Source organism: Culex quinquefasciatus, chromosome 2 (genome assembly GCF_015732765.1).
Source record: "Culex quinquefasciatus strain JHB chromosome 2, VPISU_Cqui_1.0_pri_paternal, whole genome shotgun sequence".
NCBI lineage: Eukaryota > Metazoa > Arthropoda > Insecta > Diptera > Culicidae > Culex > Culex quinquefasciatus.
The window spans coordinates 145,515,919-145,540,586 of NC_051862.1; the positions used below are offsets into that span (position 1 = coordinate 145,515,919).

Consider the following 24,668-nt stretch of genomic DNA (forward strand, 5'->3'; position numbering starts at 1 on the left):
CGGGAATGTTTTAGAGAATTTTCTCAATTTTAACGCTATTTTGTTGGTTTGAAAAAATAGTGGTAAATAAAAATGATAAAAATGACAATGTTAATAAGAATAAGGTTTTTCCATACTAATATCCATACAAAATTGAAATGCAATGCGCAAAATGTGGACGCAACCAATCGCTCCCAAATTTTGGGGAGTTGTTAAAAGGCATCAACAAAACTTTGTTCTGGTTTGATTTGATCATTTTTTAAATTTTCCATATAACGACGAGCCAGTGGTTTATATTTGTTTATAATATTTTGCTAAAGCCACGCCGTAATTTAAATTACGTAAAAGATTTTTTTTGCTAAGCATTGATTCAAAAAAAAATAGCACTTACTCCGAAAATTCATTTTCAATTATTAATTTTGCTAGTTTTAAAAAATATCACAATAAATCATAAATCCTGTCCAGCTCTCACCGCTTCAAAAGTGCTGAGCACTTCGTCTCCAATCGTCGTCCTGCAATGCTCTGTGGCCTCTTCATAGACCTGCTGCAGAAGGTAGCAGCAGGTGCCCACGGAAAGTGCGCCATGATTTTCCATTCTTTCCTTTTTTCTCTTCTTCTCTATCTGCCATATTATTTTCCACTGCGCTGTATGAAAAGATGCTGCTCTCAGGTGATTTAATGGCCAGACGAGGCCAAAAGAAGTCGACGGCGAACGCGGTCAGGATTGAATACCGCGTGGCTAGATTTAATCACGGCAATAACGGTGGCCTCCCAAGCCGCTTCTGCCGGGGGACAGAGCGGGGGGTACGGGTACGGGAACTTGACCCCTGGAGCAATAAATTGCTAGCAAACTTGGCGCATTTGAGAAGGGGGGAATCTTTTACCCATGAAGACAACAGGGCATTCAGGTTGGATGAACCTTGGGTGTAGCTATGGTGATGTATTACTTTGAAAATGTGGACCTCGTGACAAACATTAACAGTTAATTAATTTGTACCTTATGCGCTGAGAAGTTGATAATAGAATATGATTTATCTAATTTTCAGGAGTTTTTTTGAAGCTTCAAGAAAAATCAAATAGTTATCTTAACAACATTGCCTTTATGTTTTATGTTTTATATGAGGGAAAAGCCCGTTTGAGTGGAACGCCTACCGATGGGTCCTTCTCAAATAGGCACAAAACCTCTTATTTTTTTATTATCAACAGATTTTACAATCCAAATGACATAGAGGATATATACAATCAAACTTAAGCTAACAAACTAAACTAGCACAATGTAAAAAATAAATAAATAAATAAATAAATAAAACTAACTAAAAATAAACCGGTCTAAACCTTTGTCAAAACACATATGCTTCCCTGACGTTCTCTTTTGCGAGATTCACACTCGAAACTAGGTGTCCAAATTTGTGTCCGAAAGTTTGAAACGGTGAGACAATCCAAACCACTTTTGACACCTAAGCCTCTACCCACCCCAGGATTCAAACTGACGAACTTTGGATTGTGAGTCCACCTGTCTACCAGTGACTCTACCGATTAATCTCATCTCAAAATGCCTCTAGGATCGAACCCTGTCCAACTGGGGTGAGAGGCAACCTCGCTTACCACTACACCACTGGTCCTGGCTAAATATATCAATTTAAAAGAACAAATATTTATTCTTCTTTATTCACGAGCTAAATTGTGAAGATCTGAACCATTCCATCCAAATATTTCCCACGGCTGTCATGTTCAATGCGTTCCCTCGAAAGGATCATTATCATCGCCTTTCAGATAAAATCTTAATTACCAACTCAGCTAGCACATTCCACCGCGTTGAAATTGATATAACCGTCGATGATGGTGGCGCAACGACAAAGTTTCAAGCCGAACAATGCAGCTAAGCCAAAGTGGAGTCATTCCCAATAACCGATATCTTGGCAGCGGGAAAAACTTTCCTACATTGTTTCCATCTTCGGTTTGCCGGAATAATTCCGCAACTTTCAACAAATCTATTCGATATCCTCTCTTTCTCTATTTGTGTTCAGCTTTTCCGGGGATAACACAAACAGAAACTTTTTCCAGTTCGATTGGCTGAATTTCGGGATGCAGCAAAAAACTAACCCCTTTTGTCTGTTTTTGCAACTTTTCATTTGATTTTCTTTTTTTTTTTTTGTTTCGTGTACTTTCTCAAACAGGGAGCACTACTTCACCAGTGCGGCGTGGGTATCGCAAACCGAGGTCAGTGTTGTCTGGATGAATCGGCCCCAGAATCTGTCCGTCGTAACGCTCTGCAAGAGTCCGATGTGGTACTGCCAGGAGGTAAGTTGTCGAGTCTTGATTACACGACATTTTTGAAGTTGTTGTCAGTAAACGGTTTAGTTTAGTCAAGGTATGATAGATTTGGGATCCCTGGAAACGCTTGAATTGACGGAATTGAGTTTTAGTAAATTTCCAGCGAAACATTAAGCTTGCATGTGTTAAGCAGATGATTACACCCAAAACATGCAATTTTAATATTTCGCTGTGATTTCACTACAACTTAATTCTGTCGATTGGAGCATATTCAGGTAGCCCAAATCTATCATACCTTGACGAAACAGAGGCGTTTACTTACATCAACTTAAAAAATGTCGAGTAGTGTTGAAAAAAACTGTGAAGATTCATATTTCTACGAGTGAATCACGCAATTTTGATAAACCACAAGAAATAACAGTACTTTTTTCTCTGAAAAACTCCTCCGAAGAATATATGATGGAAACGATTTCCATGAACTCGGCCTCAAATGATTCCAAGCACTACCTGCTACAATCCCTGCTTCAAATCGCGCAACAAAGCGCAGTCAGTGGAAATAAACTCACAAATAACCCAATCCCAGACCAGACCAACAAAAAAGAAAGTGTGTGTCACTCGAGGATTACCTCGGCATCCATTAAATCTCCGTTAGCAGGAACGACCGGCTGGGCTGGCTGCTTTCGAGAATGTGAACCCAATTTTTCGAAATCCTTGCAACGCGTACTTACACTCTATAGTTCCAGAGCTAGTTCTTTCGTTCGTTGGAACGTTCCACAACTCGTATGAACACATCTTCCCTCTTCTAGCCGGGTTCATGTCAACGTCCATTAGCAGTTTACTTTTCCTCTCAACACACGTCCTTCACCTTCACACGTGGAAATCTCCTCCTGCACAGCTGACCTTCCGCGAGTACGGAATTCCCTAAGATATCCGACTTTTGACAGGGACCACAATTGTCACCGAAGTGGAGCGAACAAATGAAACTCGGCTCAACTGAATTGTTGGAGGGGCAAGGACATGTCCTGGCCGCACCTTTTCGAGTCCTGCGAACCTGTGTCTTCAACTTATTAGGGTGGTTCACTCCCTGAACAATAGCACAAATGATTCTCTTCGATATACCAACACTTCTAGTTAAAAATCCCTAACAAGCCTTGAACCACCCAAGTCTGAACCGCCCTAACCGCCCCGTCAGTAATGCCAGAAGCGAGAGAACACGGACTTCTAATCTGAACGAAGCAGATTACCGAAACGAAAAGCCAGCAGCCTTTCAGGGCTTTCAACTGTGAAATTGAAACAATAAATCTCGAATCCAATGCGATGTAGCCGGGGTGAGTTGGGTGGCAAATCTAAGTGTATCTCTTCAAACAGACTCGAAGGTGGTAGACAAACAGACACACATCTACCGAAGTGAGCCCACACACACACCTCCCACCTAAAGACGCACTGTTGAACCAACATTGTCCTACCAATTCATTGGTTCGTAGAATATCTCGTCGGGACTGTGGATCTGAATGGATGGGGCACTGATACGATAGCTGCTGACAGGAGGAAGGTCCAATTTGCAGTTCAATGCCAGATTTTAACTAATAGTTTGAACAGACTCTACCCTTTTTGTCACCACTAAAGGAAGAGTATCGAAAAATACGAATTTTTAAAAACTCTGTATAGTGTATTGGATCATCTGTATCAAACTATTCCGCGTAATCGTTCGTTTGAGAAACACTCCAATCTCATCAAAATAATTCAATTTAAATAGTTCTCTGATCAAAAAGGACTTCGGTCCTTTTGGTTAAAAATCGGTTAATAATTTGTATCACTATCACTAAATCACTTAAAAATTTACACCTTTTGAGATTTTGATTATTTTAAGGTTTAGGCTAGTACAAATGTTATCAAAAGCTTTTTCCCTCGGTGCTGGTCAAGGTCGAGAAGAAGACAAAAAAATCAAAATTGAAGCCAAATTTTCAAAATTATGAAGCAAAATCCATCACAAAGTGCATAAAACATTATATATGTAGTTCAATAATACAAAATTTGAATAGAGCCTTAAAAAAGCTTGATACTCATTCACACGAAATTGGAATAAGATGCCACCCCTTTTCGACTTCCGTGTAACTTTGCTCCAGAATTTCGATAAATTTTTGCTTCAGGACAGGGCCGTAGCCAGGATTTTTGTTCGGGGGGGGGCTTGGGTGCAAAAATTCAAGGAGTATAAAAATCAGCAAATCATTTATACCATCACTTGGTTTGTGGTATAATCATTGAGATGAATTGTAAAATTTTAATGTAATGTATGCAAAAAAGTTTTCAAAGATTTTCATATTAAGTTATCAATGTATTTATTGAAGAAACTCGTTCGTCATTTTTTTTCTTTATTTTAACAGCTAGTTTGTATTAAAGGAGTAGAGAAAGTGTTTTTTTAACATTTTCTTGAATTGTTTAATTGTAATCCAATTTCGTGATAAACGTCGCTAAATTTAAAATATACTTAACTTGAATCAAATTTTTGAAAGCATAAATTTTTTTTTAAAGAAATATCGATTTATCTAACCATAAGTATTATGTTTTCTGTATTTTATACTGAGAGAAATTTTAAACCGTCTGGATTTACATTTTCAGCTGTGTGATAATTGTGATGGTTTATCTTACATTTTTAATTTTTTTTTAGCACAACATAAAACTCATAACTGGAATATTTGTTTTTCTTAAAATTTTATAAACAAACTTAAACAATGTTTTATTTTAATTGTTCTTAGCTATTGAAGCCATTTCATATTTTGCGAAGCTCCTGGTGCTCTCAAAAATAAATAATTTTAATGAAATACAAAAAAATATAATCGTTGAAATTTCAGCTTCTGAAGTGTCTCCATGGCAACAAAAAAAAATACGTCGAATCTCAAGTTTACATCAACTGAGTTTACATGTGATTCATTTTTTCCGTGTCGAGTAAATTCACTTTTTTTCTGTGTAGGCCTATAATAAATATATATTTGAAGAAAAAAAATCAGTGCCTGTGTTTAATTTTAATGTGTTAAAAAATTTAGATAAAATGTATTAAATTAATTTTTAACGCCAAAATATTCACTGGAAGAGTTGTTAATAATGCATATGTAACCATTTTTAAATGCATATGTAACCGTTAAAATTTTCCTCGATTGCATCAAACATTAAAACGAATCATGTTTAACTTTAATATTCCGACTAAACGCCATTTTCAAATTCATTACTCATTGTATTCGGAAAATTGGTCCAGAATTTGAGCAAAAATAAAATTTTAAAACATGACAAAAAAATTTAATCAGATCTCAATTCTAAAGATAATTTTTTAATAAAATTTTAATCTATATACATTAGGGTGCCCAGAATATGGGACTTTTTTCCAAACCTCGCTCCACAAGCTGAATATTGTTCCTTGAGCTATTTTAGAACTCTGGGCCAAATATGAGCAAAATCGGTCAACATTTACCCATTGATACTCGGAGGTGAAGTTTGTATTCGAAAAATCGAAAAAATGTATGGGAATCCCAAGTTTCTTACGGTTTGGTCTGCATGGTGCGCTACTACCATCCAAATATTCTCAAAAGTAAGATTCTTATCGGAAATTTAATGCTCTACAACTTTGTAGAACACACCAAAGCTGTAAAACTTGATCCTGAAAAGTTATTGGGAATTTAAAAAAGTCATTTTTGTATGAAAAAAGTTTTTTTCACCAACTTTAAGCTCGAGTATCAATGGGTTAAACTCAAAATTTACACAGATGCTTAAAAAAACCCAAAAAACCGTTTTCCGCTTGTGGAGCAGGGGGTAATTTTTTCTGGGCACCCTAATATACATGTTTAATAATTTAGGATTGTAACCATTTATTAAAATCGATGTTTGTTCAAGCTATGTCTTGACTCTAGGAACAAAATTCTGCACATTTTATGGTTTAGAAAATTTATATTTACGAAACCTTGCTAAATTAAAAATTAAGAAAACTTTATGTAAGAATTCATAAATTGATTAGTTTTATCCTGTAAATCTAATCTTAGTCTGCACTTGAATTCAAACATACCAATATTCGAAGCATCAAAAAAATAAGATTATTAAAACATAATTTATTGAAATGATTGAAAATTATTTTTTGAATATCTTTATTTAAAAATGATAAAAAATGTTTTTTTTTTATAATTTAAGGATTTTTTTAGTTGTAATTATTTTATATTTTTTATGTATTTGATTTTTTCATTTTTGGAATTTCTGATTTTTTTGAAATAATGATGTGTAATTATTATCTTAAATTTTTGTTTTAAAAGTAAAGAATACTTTATGTAAGAATTCTTAAATCAATTACATTTTTCCTGTAAATCAAATCTTAGTCTGAATTTTGCTACAAGAACTATATTTTACTTTCAAACGAAAATTTTAAAAAATGTCCTGTAGTACGGAGACTCTTAAAACTCCATACAAAAAAATCTCAAGGAAAAGACTTCTCTTAAGCGGTACGCAGCTGAAAAGGAACAGAAACAAAAAGCGTCGTTTGATATTTCTTCGGGAGCAATATGTGTTGATGAGATTTTGATTTGTTTATTTGGATGCGACTGAAAATAACGTTTGAAAATAATGTATTCGCTTAAATAATATTGAAGAATTGCCTCATGAAGCTGACTATCAAAACGCTGAATCTTAAAATGCTTAAATAAGGGAAAAGCCATTACAAAAATCACTTAATTTTCTGGTAAATATAAATTAATTTAGGAATACTAGAATTCAAACATAAAAATATTTAAAGCATCCAAAAATTAAGATTGAAAAAACATAATTTATTTGATTTTGAATAACTTAATTTAAAAATGATATTTTTTTTTAGTTTAGGATTTCTTAAGTATCAATTATTTTATTAATTTTTCAGTTTTAGATTTTTTAATTTTTGGAATTGCAGATTTTTTGATATTATTCTGTTGAATTGTTATCTTAAATTTTTTAATGTTTTTATTATTTTTATTTTTGATTTCTGGCATTTCTTTGTCTTATACCAAAAAAAATTAAATCAAAAAATATGAAAATTTAGAAATTTGAAAGTGTAAAATTTTTAAATCTTCAATTAGCCGTTGCGAATATTATTCTGAAGTTTATGTCACTAATATCTGACCAAAGTTGAGAGGGTTACAAATCAAAACTACAAGCTATGGTTTTATTATTTTAAAAGTGTTAAAAACACACTTTAAATCAGTACAGTTGTTTTGCATCATTAGTTTTCAAAATATCTAGCTGATGGCGAAATCCTTTTTTCGTGAGAAAAAACTTTCCGCGGTTCCGCGACATGTTACAAAAATTCTAAATATTTTTAAACGAGCCCAAACATGTCGTATATGATTATCAAAGCAGGAAAAACATTTCAAATTTGTTTTCCGGACCGACCTGGTCGCTGGTCCTAAAAGACTTAATCGAAATAAGTTATTTCCATTAAAATTGTGAAGCTATTTTTTTTTAAATATTGTATTTGCTCTCTGTTTTTTGGTCCATTTTGAAAAGGTGGCAACATAAACTTTGGAAAATATTTACAATTGATATTCAGAAATAAGAAATTATAAAAAAATAATAAAGAAATTTTAAAATTTTCAAAATGCAAATTCTAATCTGTAAAATCCAAAAAATAGAAATTAAATAGTTTAAAAATGAATTTTTGATCAGAAATTATATAATTTGAAAGTGATGTTTAATTAATTTAATTTCAGAGTTTTTGAATCCAAGCTTAAATTTTTTTTAACGTTTTGAATATTTTTATCATATTATTTCTTACTTTAAAAATCGCAAGCTCATGCACAAAGTGAAAATTAGTTGATAATAAGTATTCACTTAGTTGATCTTCCGATTTTTGATATATTAAATAAAAATTGGAGATTGGCCACGGTGGAAACTAAAAAATGTGACCAAAAGAAAGCATTTTGGACGAGTGGTTTCGGAAAAAAGGTTTACGAAAAAGTAATAAAAAAAATACACACAGATATTTCTCAAGAATTTTTCTCTAAGGTCTTAGATATGTAACTAACCATATTCTTAAAACCAAAACGATAAAATTAGAATTGTATTTCTGATAATAGTCAAAATTCACTCTAATGTTTTTCATATTAAATGCTTTCGTTTTTGAAAACAAAATCTAAATATTTTTGAGAAATTATGATAAATTTTGAAAAATGTAGAGAAAAAACATGTATTAACAGTTTAAAGGTTTTAATGCAAATAAAGGAGGGCTATTAATTTTACAATCCAAATTCGACTAGCCGAAGCCTCGATTATCCAAAGTTTCTTAATACCCCTGACGGTTTCAAAAGCACCCAAAAAGCAAAAACTGGAAATTTGGTTTATTAGACCTTTAAAAAAACACCAGAAATATTTCTTGACCTCCATTTTGACCGCCACATTGAATCCAAAAATTCTAAATTATTTTATGGTTCTTCAGGGGTCATACTTAAGTTCTACAATCAAAAATAAGAAAACAAGATCTAAGGATTTTTGCTGTCCCTATTCAGACTGTAGTCCCGATTCGCCCCAGATGGCGGTAATTATTTCTATGTAGCCCCTTAGAGCAGTCCGCTCGGAAATTGCTATTTTCGAAGGTTAATAACTTTTTAGCAAAAAACCCAAAAAAATAAGGTGTCTTCGGGAAAGTTTTTCCAAATTTAAAGAAGATATTAGTTCTGAAAATTGATAAGAACTGGATAGTTATTGCGCCTTCCATTGGTCAACAGTTGCTTTTCTCCATGGGTAATTCTCCGCCAACTCACACAGCAGTTGCCCCGACCCCTCTTCGATTTGCGTGAAACTTTGTCCTAAGGGGTAACTTTTGTCCCTGATCACGAATCCGAGGTCCGTTTTTTGATATCTCGTGACGGAGGGGCGGTACGACCCCTTCCATTTTTGAACATGCGAAAAAAGAGGTGTTTTTCAATAATTTGCAGCCTGAAACGGTGATGAGATAGAAATTTGGTGTCAAAGGGACTTTTATGTAAAATTAGACGCCCGATTTGATGGCGTACTCAGAATTCCGAAAAAACGTATTTTTCATCGAAAAAAACACTAAAAAAGTTTTAAAAATTCTCCCATTTTCCGTTACTCGACTGTAAAAAATTTTGGAACATGTCATTTTATGGGAAATTTAATGTACTTTTCGAATCTACATTGTCCCAGAAGGGTCATTTTTTCATTTAGAACAAAATTTTTCATTTTCAAATTTCGTGTTTTTTCTAACTTTGCAGGGTTATTTTTTAGAGTGTAACAATGTTCTACAAAGTTGTAGAGCAGACAATTACAAAATTTTTGATATATATACATAAGGGGTTTGCTTATAAACATCACAAGTTATCACGATTTTACGAAAAAAGTTTTAAAAAGTTGGTCGTCATCGATCATGGCCGTTCATGGTCACCCGCGACAGACACGGACGACGAAACAAAGAGAAACGCAAAAAGTAACTTTTTCAAAACTTTTTTTCATAAAATCGCGATAACTTGTGATGTTTATAAGCAAACCCCTATGTCTATATATCAAAATTTTGTAATTGTCTGCTCTACAACTTTGTACAACATTGTTACACTCTAAAAAACCCAGCAAAGTTAGAAAAAACACGAAATTTTAAAATAAAAATTTTGTTCTAAATGAAAAAATGACCCTTCTGGGACAATGTAGATTCGAAAAGTACATTAAATTTCCCATAAAATGACATGTTCCAAAATTTTTACAGTCGAGTAACGGAAAATGGGAGAATTTTAAAACTTTTTAGTGTTTTTCGATGAAAATACGTTTTCGGAATTCTGAGTACGCCATCAAATCGGGCGTCTAATTTTACATAAAAGTCCCTTTGACACCAAATTTCTATCTCATCACCGTTTCAGGCTGCAAATTATTGAAAACACCTCTTTTTCGCATGTTCAAAAATGGAAGGGGTCGTACCGCCCCTCCGTCACGAGATATCAAAAAACGGACCTCGAATTCGTGATCAGGGACAAAAGTTACCCCTTAGGACAAAGTTTCACGCAAATCGAAGAGGGGTCGGGGCAACTTTTCCCGATTTCGTGTGAGTTGGTAGAGAATTACCCCCATACAATTTGACGATTTTGCCCAAACTTGGTGGTCAGTGGTCAGAAAAAGCTCAAATTTTGGAACTTAGGCTAGTGATGCGTAAATCTTTGATTTCAGGAGATAGCCCCAAGTAAGCCCAGATTTGGACCATCCTAACCGATGTAATGCTAAAACTACAAGATAAATGAGATGTTACTGAATGGAACAATGTTCAAATCTGCAGCTCAATTTTTAAATATCCAAATTTTGGATCCATAATCTACAAAAACTTAGCCCGGCAATGGACAGGCAAATTACTTAGTTTGCTCAATCAATTCTTAATTCTCTATCTTACAAATTATTTCTGGGAAGAGAACACACAATCATTGATTTAAGATTTTTTTAAGGAAGTTCAATTTTAAAAAAATTGGAAAAAATTTCGGGGGGGGCTCCAGCCCGGAAGCCCCCCCCCTGGCTACGGGCCTGCTTCAGGAGCAATGTTTTCATAAAACATACAAATCTAAAATATCTTCAACTTGCTATTTGTTTCATAGAAAAAGAATCTTGTTTTGCTCTAAAAATATTAAAAAAAAGTTCCAAAAACTAACTTTAAAAATTTGCCGCCTTGCTGAACATTTTTCTAATAATTTGTTTTTGTCACTACACAGTAAAAAATAATGTTAATTTGAAAGCTGTAATTTTGGAAGGTTGAATATTACCTCTTTTATGATGTAATTTTACCTCAATTTAGCTGAAAAAGTGACATTACACCAGAAAAGTGGTAAAATTACACATTTCCAGAGGTAAAATTACACCTTTTTGCTGACATGAAAGATGTACCCCTTCCCAGATGTAATATTACCATGATTTTTTTTCTGTGTACCTGACCAAGATTACTGCTTGAAAAGGGATCTATCACTGAACGGGACTGCTCGATATAGGAAAAAAAATCTGTCAGAGATCATTTCCGAAAACGACGACGAAAGAAAAAAAGAGCACCACTCAAGCAGCTGCTCTTTCTCTCGTTTTTCGTCTCTCTCTTCCTTGTGTTTGCTGCGTGAATGCGATCATGGGAGAGATGATCGGAATCTTGGTAGACTGTCAACCGACCGTTCTCTGAGCGAATGTATTTCAAGAGGGAGATCAATGACTGAGTGAGTGACTTTGCGAAGCACTCGTTCGTTTGTGTGTGAAACGATCGAAAACAGAATGTCAAAATCAGGTTGTCGTGGTGAAGACGATTGGAGTATTCTGTCACCTATCACAAACGTAAGCACTGGACAATATACAGTAATTTTAGTAAAAATTTTAAATGGTGAATTTTCACAACTCCTTATAACGAATCAATTTTATAGTTAACATCGCTTTTTCAGCAACTGCCTTCATAATTATGTTACCAAACATTTCGGAAAGTTTTACTAGAGCAATTCACATGTAAACTAAATAATTTTCATAGAAATATGACGTAAGCGCCATTAAGAAGAATAATTAAAACCGCTTATCTTTAATAAAATATTATTTTTCAAAAAATTCGGTTTTGCGACCCCATTTTAGTCAAATTTTAATTGCCTGTTAAATTCCAATTGCATTTTTCCAATATAGTGAAAAAGTATCTTGGGGTCTTACAATGATGACGTAACAATTTGATAAAAAAATATTTTTTTAATAAATTTAAAATAAAATACATTTGAAAAAAGAAATTACGTAATAAATCATGTCCATAAATCCCAATGTGCTTTTGAGGATTGATAATTAGTTCATAATGAGATTAATGGTTGATCCTTTAAACCCTACTCGTCTTTTAAAGGATTTCCGTTTTTATGAATAGTTCCTTCTTAAAAAATACTTTGAAATCAAGAGTTTTTTTTAAAGGTCCTATAAACCAAATTTTCAAATTTTGCTTTTTTAGGGTTTTTGAATACCTGACTCAAGGCGTTTAAAAACTCTAGAAATGATTTTCCGATTTTGGCTAAATCATTAAAAATCACGTCTTATTGCCAAAAACGGGATGGCACTGTATGGCCCCCTTCGACAATCAAAAATAAGAAGAAGAAAAAACGTTTCGCTTATCCGAAAATTCGTTTATCCGAAGAGAAATTTTTTCAAGACCTTCAGAAAATTGAGTCTGGACTGTACAGAAATAACGAAAAATCATGATCCAAAAAGCTACATCGTCAGCAAAACCAAAAACCTTGATGATGAAGGCATTGATTTTGGCAGCAATTTTTGTTTAGTTGGTTTCAAGAGAGTGAAAATCTAAAGAAAATAATTAAATTTTTTTAACTTTAATATTTTACCAATTACAAAAAAACTTCCTGCATCTGGATTATTGCAGATTCAAAAAGTACGTTAAATTTCCTATAAGATGCCATGTCTGTCGATTTATGACAGCTCTAAATAAAATAAAATTATCTTTGCCGTCAAAGCATTATTTAAAGGTGAGCTCACAATGTTTCGATAATTTTCTTATAATGGCTTGACATGTTTTTTTTCTTTCAGTTTATTTTGAACAAAAAGCATGTCAAATTTACTTCAAGCAAAGACTATGCTTCTGGTATGTCTTAGACAACTTTTTGATACAGTTACAGCAATATTGGAAGTTCTATATCTATTGAAGATTAATCTTTTTGTTTGGTCATAATTCCATCAAAATAATAGTAATCGAAATCATAATGCTTTCCCTTCAATCAACCCTGTTAATTTCACTCACTCGTAGAAATATAAATATTTTCTAGTGATGATTTCTTGATTCAATTGAATTTCGCTGATATACATTTTCTTTGTTTTCCTCCTTCTCCTTCCATTTTCATGAAAATCCGCTCTCTCCTCCTGCTCGACCCAGACCCACCGAATCAGTGGCGACGGCCGGGGGTGGGTTGACGAGATGTCGGTGCCGTTCTTCAGCCAGAACGGAAGCTCGTACATCGCCATCTCACCGCTGAGAGACGGAGCTGCAGGTAAGTGGGGGAAATCTCGTGGAAAATATATACATACTATACGTAGCGAGCTAGTGTGAACGTGTGTGTCAGTTCGATGCCGTCGTGCTATCTTGTCGTACGTCGCTTTTTGACGTTCCGAGAAAAAAGCGTTTTAATGTTTGATTTTGAATAAACAATAAAAAGAGCACGCAATGTAAACAATAACAAACACGTTTTTTTAGGTTGACCATTCTGTGCATTGCCTCGAAGTTTGGTTGAATTTGGTTGCCGAAGTCCCAAGTTGTAATTGAAAATGTTTACGGTAGTCGAGCTCGTACTTGTGTCAAACGCGTTCTGACCTGAAATCGCTTTGGCCAGTTGTCGCACTTACATCAATTCAGGTTGTGTCAAGATAACACGACAAGATTGAAACTTCTTTCATATGAATAGTGACAACAATACACGGAGTTTTTTGGTTTTTATTGAATATCTCAAGATTGAAATCGAACTTTGGGGATCTGTGAAGGTCAAATGGTGAAGCATTGTGAGCTGCACAAAATGGCGTTCTTGACTCAATTTGGCCCAAAATGCACGCATGACAAGTTAGCACAACGGCGACGAGTTGATTGTATGGTAATGTGTTATCACTTTTCATTTTTCGTATACTCTCCATCTAATCCTGGTGCTCGTTAAAAGTGGATTTGATATCGTGTGTAGATACGCATGATTTTGTATCGATTGGAATGAATTTCAAATTTTTGAGGATTAACTCAAGGACGAGGCAGTGGTCCCCTCAAAATTAGATTGAACAAAATCAAATCAAAAGAATTTTAAATTAAATAAGATAAGATTAGTATTCCAAATTTTACGATATATTTTTTTACAAAAAAAAATTCTGTCAAAGAAATTCTTTCAATCATTTCGTATTGATCCCTTTTAATAAAATTCGGAGATTTTTTGAAATGATACTAAAGCACCCTTGCTGAATCTCCCAGATTAAACTAGTCTGAGAACCACTTTATTTCCCCTTGAAACATCTCTTTTTTCATTCGCGGTCGGTGCTAGATTGGATGTGGAACATCACGCCGTAAGCCCTCCCTCTCCCAATGAGAATAACGCACGTTTTGGTATTGCGGTGGTGTGAATGGCTCAACGATGTTTTCATTTTTCGTGCCTGAATTAACATTTGATGGAAATGGGAAATCTCCAAGCACTAAAGCCTGGCCGGAGGGGCTAATCAGTTTTTCATCGTCGTCATTTTGTGGTTTAGCGAGGTATATTGGGAAATGAAGGGGTTCAATTTTGAAGAGGATGTGAAAATGTTAAGGTGTTTTGGAAATTGAAAATTTCATTACGCTTTCAAAAACTGTTTGACTCTGTTTGATACCAACCAAGATATATAAATAATAACAGCTTTTTTCATTTTTAATCAACATACATGAGCACATTTTTCACGGTACGATTGTTACCATGTTCCCTTAACGTGACTTTTTATAGGACTGACTACATGTAACAATATCTCTCGAGGGCAACTCGGTCATATTACTGTCACCCATTCTGACACAAACACACACACACACTGACCGACTTTTATTGTCTCTCCTTCAGGCCACTTCCGACATCTCGTCCACGTGCACATCGGCAAAAAACGAATTATCCCATTGACACACGGTCGCTTCGAGGTGAACAAAATACTCCACTGGGACCAGACCAACAACTTTGTGTAAGTGTGCATGTCCTCCTGCCTCCTGTACTACTGTGTCAGCTGTTCCGGAAATGGCCGGAAGTGGGAACCAGCGTTTTTTGTTCTGTTTTCTGGGGTGTCATATTTGGGATTTTTTTCAGTTTTATTTGCAACTCCTAAAAGCTACCTTGTCAATTATTACCAAACGAGGTTTTTTGCAGTTTTGTTATTTGTGTTGATCTGTATCTTGCTTTCCAGTTATTATCTGGGCATCCCAGAACACGCACCCGGTCAGCAGCACCTGTACCGTGCCTCATCGCTACCCCCAAAGCAGGGCACCTCACCCCGTGCCCCCCGTTGTCTGACCTGTAGTCACCACCACCAGCACGCCCCCGGCAGCCACGCCCACGTGGCCATGAACCGGGTCTCGAACCGGGTCCAGCAGCAGTGGAACGACGACTGGGAGGACACCGGCGACGAGGAGGAAGACTACATCGACATTCCACCCCCGACGGCCCCACCTTCGTCCCAGAAGAAGAAACGGAACGACGGCGGAGGATCGGCGGCGGAACCGAAGCCGGAAACGCCGTGCCAGTTCTTCACGGCCATCTTCGCCCCGAACAGCAACGAGTTTGTGCTGATCGAGTGCCTCGGACCGGTTGTACCGTTCAGCGCCATCTACCGACTGGTGGTCGATCCCAGCAAGAGTCCAACGCAGGTTCTGTTCTATCTGCAGAACAATACGGCGCTGGCCGAACGGATATCCAAGGTGGCGCTACCGCAGGTCAAGTCCTTCCCGGTGATGATCTCCGGAGGGTACCACGCCCAGGTGCGGCTGTTTTTGCCACCTGGACTGCGCGAGGACGAAATCACCCGGTATCCGATGATCGTACATGTGTGAGTAGATTTATTCATGCTTTTCCATAGTTTATTCTTCAAAAAATCCCACATTTCCACAGCTACTCCGGTCCCGGCACCCAGCTGGTGACGGACAAGTGGCGCATCGACTGGAACACCTACCTGGCCGGTACGAAAGACTACATCGTGACGCAGATCGATGGCCGGGGCAGCAGCGGCCAAGGGTACCAGCTGCTGCACGAGGTGTACCGTCGGCTCGGTACGGTCGAAGTGTCCGACCAGCTGGAGGTCGCCGAATATCTGCGCGACAGTCTGCACTTTGTGGACAAACGGCGCGTCGGCATCTGGGGCTGGAGTTACGGCGGCTATACGGCAGCCCTGGCAATGGCCAGCCCGTCCACGTTGTTCCAGTGCGGTATCAGTGTCGCACCCGTCACCAACTGGAAGCTCTACGGTAAGTGACACCCTCCCGAGGAAAAGCCCTGCAATTAATTCCACTAATACGCTGGTTGTTCGGCTTTGCTTGCAGACTCGACGTACACGGAGCGGTACATGGGTCTGCCGAACGTGACCGACAATTACAAGGGCTACGACGATAGCGATTTATCAAAACACGCTGAAAAGCTGCGTGACAAGCAGTTTCTCATGGTGAGTCCATTAGCGTTGCGGGAACTAGTAATCCCTGCTGTTTCTTGACGGGAGTTTTTTCAGCATTTACGAAAAAACAGATGCGATGTTTCACAGTTTCAACTCTATGGATTTGGAAAAAAAATTCCTCGCTCTTTCCGTTATTTGAGAATCTTTGCTTAAGATGGTTTTAAAATAATAAATTCATAAGTAAACAAATAGTGCAGAATGGAATAACATCGTGCAAAGCCAGGCGACTAAGACCCAAAAACGACAAATTTTTTTCTGAAAAATATGGACAAGACTACATTAATGCAATTTCACATTAGAATGGAATTTGAGCATTCTATTATTTCGCATCAGCAAGAAATAACTAAACATTAATTTAGAGAAATTCATGTTTCAGATTATGCGTTGGAACCAATGTTAATCGATAAAATTATCGTCGATAATATTAGCGACTAAAGATAACGATAATGGTTATCGTCAGGACTGAATATAAAAATCTTTCTTAACATTCCAACGCCCAAGGCTCCAAAAAAGTTGGAACGGTAACTTCAATTCGCTGGTTCTCGGGCCTAACTCAACCAATCAAGATGATTCTTCTTTCCAGTGATTTGTTAGGATGTCTAGATGATTCTAGAGCTTTGCAGAACTTAATTTGATCAAATCTGTATTTTTGCGATCAAAAACATCGTTCCAACTTTTTTTATCGCGTGTAAAAAAAAAATTGCCGAAAATTCCGCGAAGGCAGTCTTTTTAAAAAAGGTGGAACGATGTTTTCGGTCGCAGAAATTACATATTTGTTCAAATTAAGTTCTAGAATCATCTAGACATCCTAACAAATCACTGGAAAGAAGAATCATCTTGATTGGTTGAGTTAGGCCCGAGAACCAGCGAGTTGAAGTTACCGTTCCAACTTTTTTGGGAGGCTTGGGCGTCCGTGTAAGTTGGACATGCGTTGGGCGTTTCAGTGTTAAATCAACCATATCCTTTTAAATTTTCAATGTTTTCACTAAGAATATATTTATTTGAAAATGCAGTAATTTTTTAAATATAAATATGTACTCTAAATTCATATTTTTTTTAGAGTTCACAAAATACCGTATTTTTCGAAAGCACTCAAATTATTATAATATTCCAAATGAAAGAGGAGAAAAGTAGGCCGAAACACAAGAAAAAAACTTTTAAAAATTGTGTTCTTATTCGCCGAAAAATCTCAATCTAAACAAAGACAGTAAAAATGAAATATGGGTATCGAACAAAGCGATTTTTATGCTTTCCATTTTATTAGAGTATTTTACTGCCGTTGTACGCATAATTGTCCCATGTTCAAATAAGTGCAACTGGGAAAAACGCGATTGAAATTTTTCGACTGTTTTTTGTGTTTTTACGCATAATTGTCCAGTTAGCAGTTTATCACTCTTATTTGTTATTCTCTTGCTTTACAACAGGTAAACAAGCCACAATGCTTCGTAAAACTAATATGCGTAGAAGTACAACGATGGGACAAACAGACTTTATGTTGTTTTTGATGAGTTACTTAACAAAGTACTAGATTTTATGTGTTTTTCGAAAAGCAGACGTTAAACTAAACCTAAAAATTACAAAAATTCAGAATCGGCCAAAAATGACATGGGACAATTATGAGTAGAATGACAGATTAAGTACTGAAATTTTCATAAAATACCGTATTTATGAAAATACTAAAATTATAAAATTTTGCAATATAGATTTCAAACGAAGCGAAATTTTGAATGTTTAAATTTTGGAAAATCTAATAAATTCACAAAATAACGTATTTTATGAAAATACTGGAATTTTCCAAATTTGCAATATAGATTTCAAACGAAGCGAAATTTTGAATGCTTTTCACTTTATAAGAGTTTTTTTTGGGAAATACAAATAAATTCACAAAATACCGTATTTTATGGAAATACTCAAATTTTCAAAATATGCTTATCATCAATCGAAGAGAAATTTTGTATGCTTCATACATACATTCAGATTGCATGTGTTCAAATTTTCAAATGAAATTTTCTTTTGTATATATTGAGTATATTTCCCAAATAAAACTGTAATAAAGTTATAATGCATACCAAATTTCACATAGTTGAAATCCATATTGTAAATTTTGAAAATTTGAGTACTCTTGAAAAAAAATATTTGAAAATTTTAGTTTTTTGGAAAAAAACATTAACAAAGTAAAAAAGCATACAAAAATTCGCTTCGTTTGATACCCATATTGCAAATTTCGAAAATTTGAGTGTTTTCGAATAAATACGGTATTTAAAAAAAATACTAGATTTTGTAAACAATTTTTGATATTTTTACTTTAACACGTAGGCCGTTACAAATATTTTTCAAAGTTTATGTCGACCCCCCTTGAAAATTGGTCCGAAAAATCAAGGGTCAAAACATTTTTTTTAAATAAACTTAAAAATGTCAATGAAAATAGAAATCTAATCCACTGAAAACAATTTAAAATGCATTTGTCTGCATTAATAACCGTATTTAGCATGTTTGGACTTGTTTAAAAATATTTTAAATTTTTATGAAATTCCAATGTACAGCATCGCAAAAACTTTTATTTCTCATTTTTTTGCCTTCCTCACGTTACTGAGGAAAGGCTATAAAATCACTCGAAAAATGAACTTCTCAATTAGACCTCCTAGAACAGTGTTTCTCAACCGGTGAGGAATTCCCCCCTGGGGGGGAATTTGGCCGTTCTTGGGGGGAATGACGATGTAATAGAAAACCAATGCGTTTTTGTAAAAAAATATAAATCTTTGGTTGTATTTCAATAACCTGTGAAGTTCACAATATATTTGAAATATATGGGAATTTCTGTGATAAAATACAACAGCAATCAACATTTTATCTTTGCAGATGTTTCAAAAATATAGCTAACAAAACCTAAAATTCAAAAAAGTTTACTCCTTCAAATTGTTCTGAATAATACCATCATTTTTTTTATATTTGCGTTCTCTCAAACATGAGCAATTTTTGAAGAATGGAATTTCATAAATAATTTTATAAATAATAACATTATTTTAAACATGAGCATATTTTGTTATAAATTTCAAAAATAAGCTTTACTAATATTTTTTTTAAATAAATTCAAGCTAAATTTCATTTCCTTTCAAAATGAGAATGTTTTGAAAATATTTTTATTTTATGTCAATTTTGCTTTGGTTTTGTTAAGTTTAGTTTTTTCAACTGGGAAGCTTTTTATAAAATATATTTGTGAAGTTTTGCGTTGATTCGTTTTTTCGAACATTATTCAAATTAATTCCTGGGAGTTTTTGCATCGTTTTGGGCAAAATTTCATTACTTTGAAAAATAATCGAGCATCAAATATTAGTTTTTGTAAAAATTATATGAAGTCTATTTTGTCTTTTTCTTTAAATAAAATATCAGTCATGATTTCTGTCTGTGATTGATAAAAACTGAAACTGTTAGTGTTTATAATATTGCAACATACAGGAACATTTATAAAAAGATTATAATAAAAAGATTTTTCGGGAGCTTTTGCATGCCATTAAATATGAACAGATAATGAAAATGCATTTTAAAAATGCTGCAAGTATGTGTAAATTGTTGCTAGTGAAGAAAAAATGAAATGTTGTGAAAAATTTAAAGTTTATGCAAACATTAATACCAAAATTATGACAGTTGTGCAATTAGTTGGGGGGGCATGATGTTCCTGAAATGCAGCCAAAGGGAATGGATCAATAAAGGTTGAGAACCACTGTCCTAGAACAACCTTCATGTATACCCAGGCTTCACTGAACACCAAGATCGGGTGCGCCGTGGTGCGGTTTTCGTGTCACTCTAGAACCCAAACCGAGCTGTTTATTGTCACACCATAGCAACTGTACCGAAAGCACCTTGGTACACCACCGGTGCACCCAACTGTATACCAAGATGCAACTCAACAGAATGGTTGATCCAAGTAAACCGGAGGCGACATTGTTTTGATTGAGGTTTGTTAGCCATCAATCACATCTTCGGAGTGGCCTGGCGGTTGTGAACTCCGTCTTTTAATCACGAGGTTCCTGGTTCAATCCTGACACAAATATTTTTGAGGTTTTTTTTTTCAATTTTTATTATCAAAATTAGTGATTATATACATTTAAAAAAAAACTTCTTCGAACCTGCGACGCTCTAGTCAAAGGGTTAAAAAATTGAATGGATTTTTGTAGTGGAATAGAGAAAACATTCTGTATTATGCAGGCAGAAAATGCCTATTTCAGGATTATATCCACTAGAAGTTAGAGTTTATATTTCATGACACTACGAAATTCTATTCCTAAAGAATTATTCTGAATAAATAAAAACATTCAAAAAAATAAAATAATAACTGTCGAGATTCGAACCAAGAACCTTTAAAATACTAATGCAGTGCCTTCGACAACCACACCATTAAGAAGTGTTGAATTCAGCTGGCTTGCTAGGCATCAAGAGTTCTAAACTTCTCCCGTGTGGTAGGCGCAGAAACCAAGTCAGTTTTGTGTACCCGATCCACACCGCCGTCACACCAAACTTTGGTTTCGGTGCACCGATCAAGCTACCGAGCTGTGTCGGGTTTTTTTCGTGACGAGAAATGGTGTGCATAGAAAAACCGGTATCATAGCAAACCGTTGTCGCACCCGTCAAAAGGAAAGTCTGTGTATACCTAACGACTCAGAATCAAATTCTGAGCAAATGTCTGTGTGTGTGGTGGGATGTTGATCAAAAAATTGTCACTCGATTATCTCGACATTGGCTGAACCGATTTTTTCCGTGTTGGCGTCATTCGATCCGTCTTGAGGTCCCATAAGTCGCTATTAAAAATTATGCAGTTTAGTTAAGTACTTCAAAGGTTATGCTAAAAAAACGATTTTAGCAAAAGTCCGGAAGATTGTAAAAAGGGTGGTTTTTGTAAGAAAATTTTTAGAAAGGTATTTAAAAGATCTTTTCAACGCGTCCAAGACATTGAAGATCTGACTATCTTATCAAAAGTTATAAGCACTTAAGTGTAATTTATGCGCTTTTTGGAGGCCGGATCTCAGATATGTTGATGAAAACGTTTTCTGGATCTCTAAAGCGACCTATCGTTGGATAGGTATTCAAAAGAGCTTTCCAATGCGTCCAAAACATTGAAGATCTGACAACCCTATCAAAAGTTATAAGCACTTAAGTGTAATTTTAGCACTTTTTCGAGGACGGATCTCAGATATTTTGATGGAAACGTTGTCCGGAACTCTCATACGATCTATCGTAGGATGGGTATTAAAAAAACCTTTCTAACGCGTCCAAAACATTGAAGATCTGACAACCCTATCAAAAGTTATAAGCACTTAAGTGTTATTTACGCAATTTTTGCATTTTGGATAGCACCCTTTAAATGTGAGGAAGGCGCCAACCACCTAAAGGTGGATTAAGTAACGTTTTTTTATATAAACATATTTTAACTTATGATAGCAAAACATGTGGACATGTGCCTAATGCATTTTAAAACACTTTTTTCATGCAAATATTAAAATTGTGGCTTGCTTTTCAAAATCATATTCACCATACAAAAAAAGTTAATCGATTTGCAACCTTCTACAAAATTGTTTCTTGTCTTATTTTGCATATTTTGATAACACATAAAACAACATTTGACAAGTTTCTTGAAGTTGTTGAATTATAAATTAATGGATAACAAAAAACTTCAAAAATTTATATCTCACTAATTTCTCGATGAAACATATCCCCTCTGAAGCATTGGAAAGCTGAGAACATGTCTTATAACAAACTTTAGAAAGTAGCGATGACTTTTTTTCTTCTCAAGGTTGCCCAGAAAACACGCCATGCCAATGGCTACATCTCAGCTTTTTTTAAAAAATGTTAATGGCATAAAAGGATGTTTCTGTAAATTTGTTGAACTCCTTGAAAAAATATTTAAAAATGGACACTCAAAGGCACTATTTTTAAAATTAAAAAATCTGATATAACACTAATTGGCTATATTTCGAAAAGTGTGGTATTTTTTATTCAAAAAACACATTCTAAAAAAATGGCTGCGGGTCCTTTATAACGCGTACGATATAAATTTTGGGAAACTTTTTTTTATAATTTAAAAATCGACAAAAATACTATTTTTTCATAAAAGATCCCATAGAACCAAACTTTGCCGAAGTTGATGTCAGAAAATTTATTTAAAAAACATCAATTTAATCTTACTCAAGCGAACAAACACAAAAAATAATCATGGTTACATATTTATCATAAAGGTGTTAAGGTCAAATTCCCCAACTTTCCGAACCTGTGTCTAGTGTGGTCCTCGCTACTACTTAATACGAAGGGACTAATGCTCACATCCCAGAGGATATATGTGGGGTGTGAAAATGCTTCCCCCTTTCCACGAAACCCAGCGGGCGGGGCGGAATCCCGGGAATATAAAGTCATAAATCAATTAATTATACACCGCACTTTCGGGCGCCAAAACAAACTGACTTTTTGCGTTTGTTTAGGATTGGGGGGTGGCAAACTCTTGAGAGACTATAATGAAAATTAATTTATGGAAAATCTAGCCTTCAGGAACTACTGCTCCCACAAGGCACTACTAAAAGTTGGGCCAAAGTGCAGATCGACCTAAATCATCGCTATTTTTGACATCGACTGGAAATTTAATTTCCCCTTTTTCGTTTCCCCAATAAATCAGGTCCACGGAACGGCCGACGACAACGTGCACTTCCAGCAGAGCATGGTCCTGTCGAAGGCGCTGTCCGCCCGGGGTGCGCTCTTCAAGCAGCTGATTTACCCGGACGAGGGCCACAGCCTGGCCGGCGTCAAGAAGCACCTCTACCGATCGATGACGATATTCTTCGAGGACTGCTTCCGGAAGTTGGTAAGTGGGCGGCTGGGTTTAGATATTTTTAGAATAATTTAGTTTTGATATTTATAAAAAAAAATCGATTCAATTGCTTTCCTTCCCACTGTCACTTTCTCTCCGCAGGTGCCCCAGGACGTGAAGGCGGGTCTCGGCAACGGTGGTTCGAGTGATTAATATTTGCTCGATTACTTCGGTGTCACCGACTCTGCGTCAAGTTTCATGTAAAAGTTTCTTACCACTACCAACACTACATCTTTCCAACGTTACATTAACAACAGTAGTACACAACAGCAACAACAGCCACAGCTGATAATGTTAGGCGCGCGTTTCTTTAGAGCACGTGGCATCGTCCGTTGCCGCCACGTGGGTAGTGTGTTTCTCTATCCAACGACACTAAACTTACAACACAAGCCGACACACACTTGTCACATCAACGATACTGAACAAACTAGTAGCCAACTATTATTGCAACAACAACAAAACAACAGCTGGGACAAAGCTGGGGAATTCAAAGTTTGGAAAACTCAACTCGTAGGAAACTTTAGCCGTAAACTTGTAGCCGATTCAATTCCGAAGTAATAGGATGAAACACAACTCTCAAAGCGTAGAGTTGTAGCAAAAACAAACACGACAGTTGAAATAACAAAACATGGTTGTGACCCATTGGATCTAGGTTGGAGGAAGGCCGGTTCCGAACCAGTCCACCGAAATCCACCACAGATGGACACTGTCTCACGGGTGATTCGTCACAGCAGCACAGTTTACTCAACTGGAAATTGTACATAATAGTTCACGATGAAACACTGCAGATGTAATGTTTTCTTTTCTGATAAAATTTAGGTCGAAAATAGAATTACTAACTTTTATCACGTTTTCGTGGCTAACATTTCAAAAAGCGCTATGCCTCGCGCAAAGCCTTTGTTAATGCCGCTTTTGGAAATGTTAGCAACGGTTTAAATAGATTAAATGAGCAAATTTTCATTTTTTTCTCCAGTGCAAACACAAGAAGTTTATGTAATTTACAAAATTTTGTCTATTTTCAACCTAAATTTTATGAAAATGTGTTTCAGACGTAAATTGTACAAAATAAAATCACCATAAGCACACGATCACTTGCACCATAACTCAAAAAGCCAAATGTATAGAAAACGAAGAAATCACATACTTGGATTCAGCATGAAGCCTTCCTCACATTATAAGGTAATTTTAACGAAAATCTAGTGTTTTTTTAAAGGTCATATAAGCTATTGTGTTTCATTGTTTATAGGACCTATTCAAAAAAAAAACTCTAGAAATAACTCGTGACATGGTTGACTTCAAAATTATTAAACTTTAAATCTCATCCAAATTGAAAATTTTAGAAAACTTCTGTCTTTATAAGTTCTACAAATTTCACTTAAATCGTGAAATCGTAGAACCGTGTTGC

At 35.4% G+C, this 24,668-nt stretch overlaps 1 protein-coding gene across 3 annotated transcripts in view; it reads left to right on the forward strand.

The window, feature by feature from the left end:
- Nucleotides 1-23,868, forward strand: part of LOC6044608 (inactive dipeptidyl peptidase 10) — a 367,926-nt gene extending 344,058 nt beyond the window's left edge. For all 3 annotated transcript variants that reach the window (XM_038251316.1, XM_038251315.1, XM_038251317.1), the window contains 8 exons: nt 2,157-2,280; nt 13,136-13,250; nt 14,820-14,934; nt 15,154-15,792; nt 15,855-16,207; nt 16,283-16,401; nt 23,072-23,257; nt 23,366-23,868. In XM_038251316.1, coding sequence (XP_038107244.1) covers nt 2,157-2,280; nt 13,136-13,250; nt 14,820-14,934; nt 15,154-15,792; nt 15,855-16,207; nt 16,283-16,401; nt 23,072-23,257; nt 23,366-23,416 — 1,702 coding nt within the window. In that variant the 3' untranslated portion in view covers nt 23,417-23,868. The remainder of the gene's footprint in view (nt 1-2,156; nt 2,281-13,135; nt 13,251-14,819; nt 14,935-15,153; nt 15,793-15,854; nt 16,208-16,282; nt 16,402-23,071; nt 23,258-23,365) is intronic.
- The last annotated feature ends 800 nt before the right edge of the window (nt 23,869-24,668 follow it).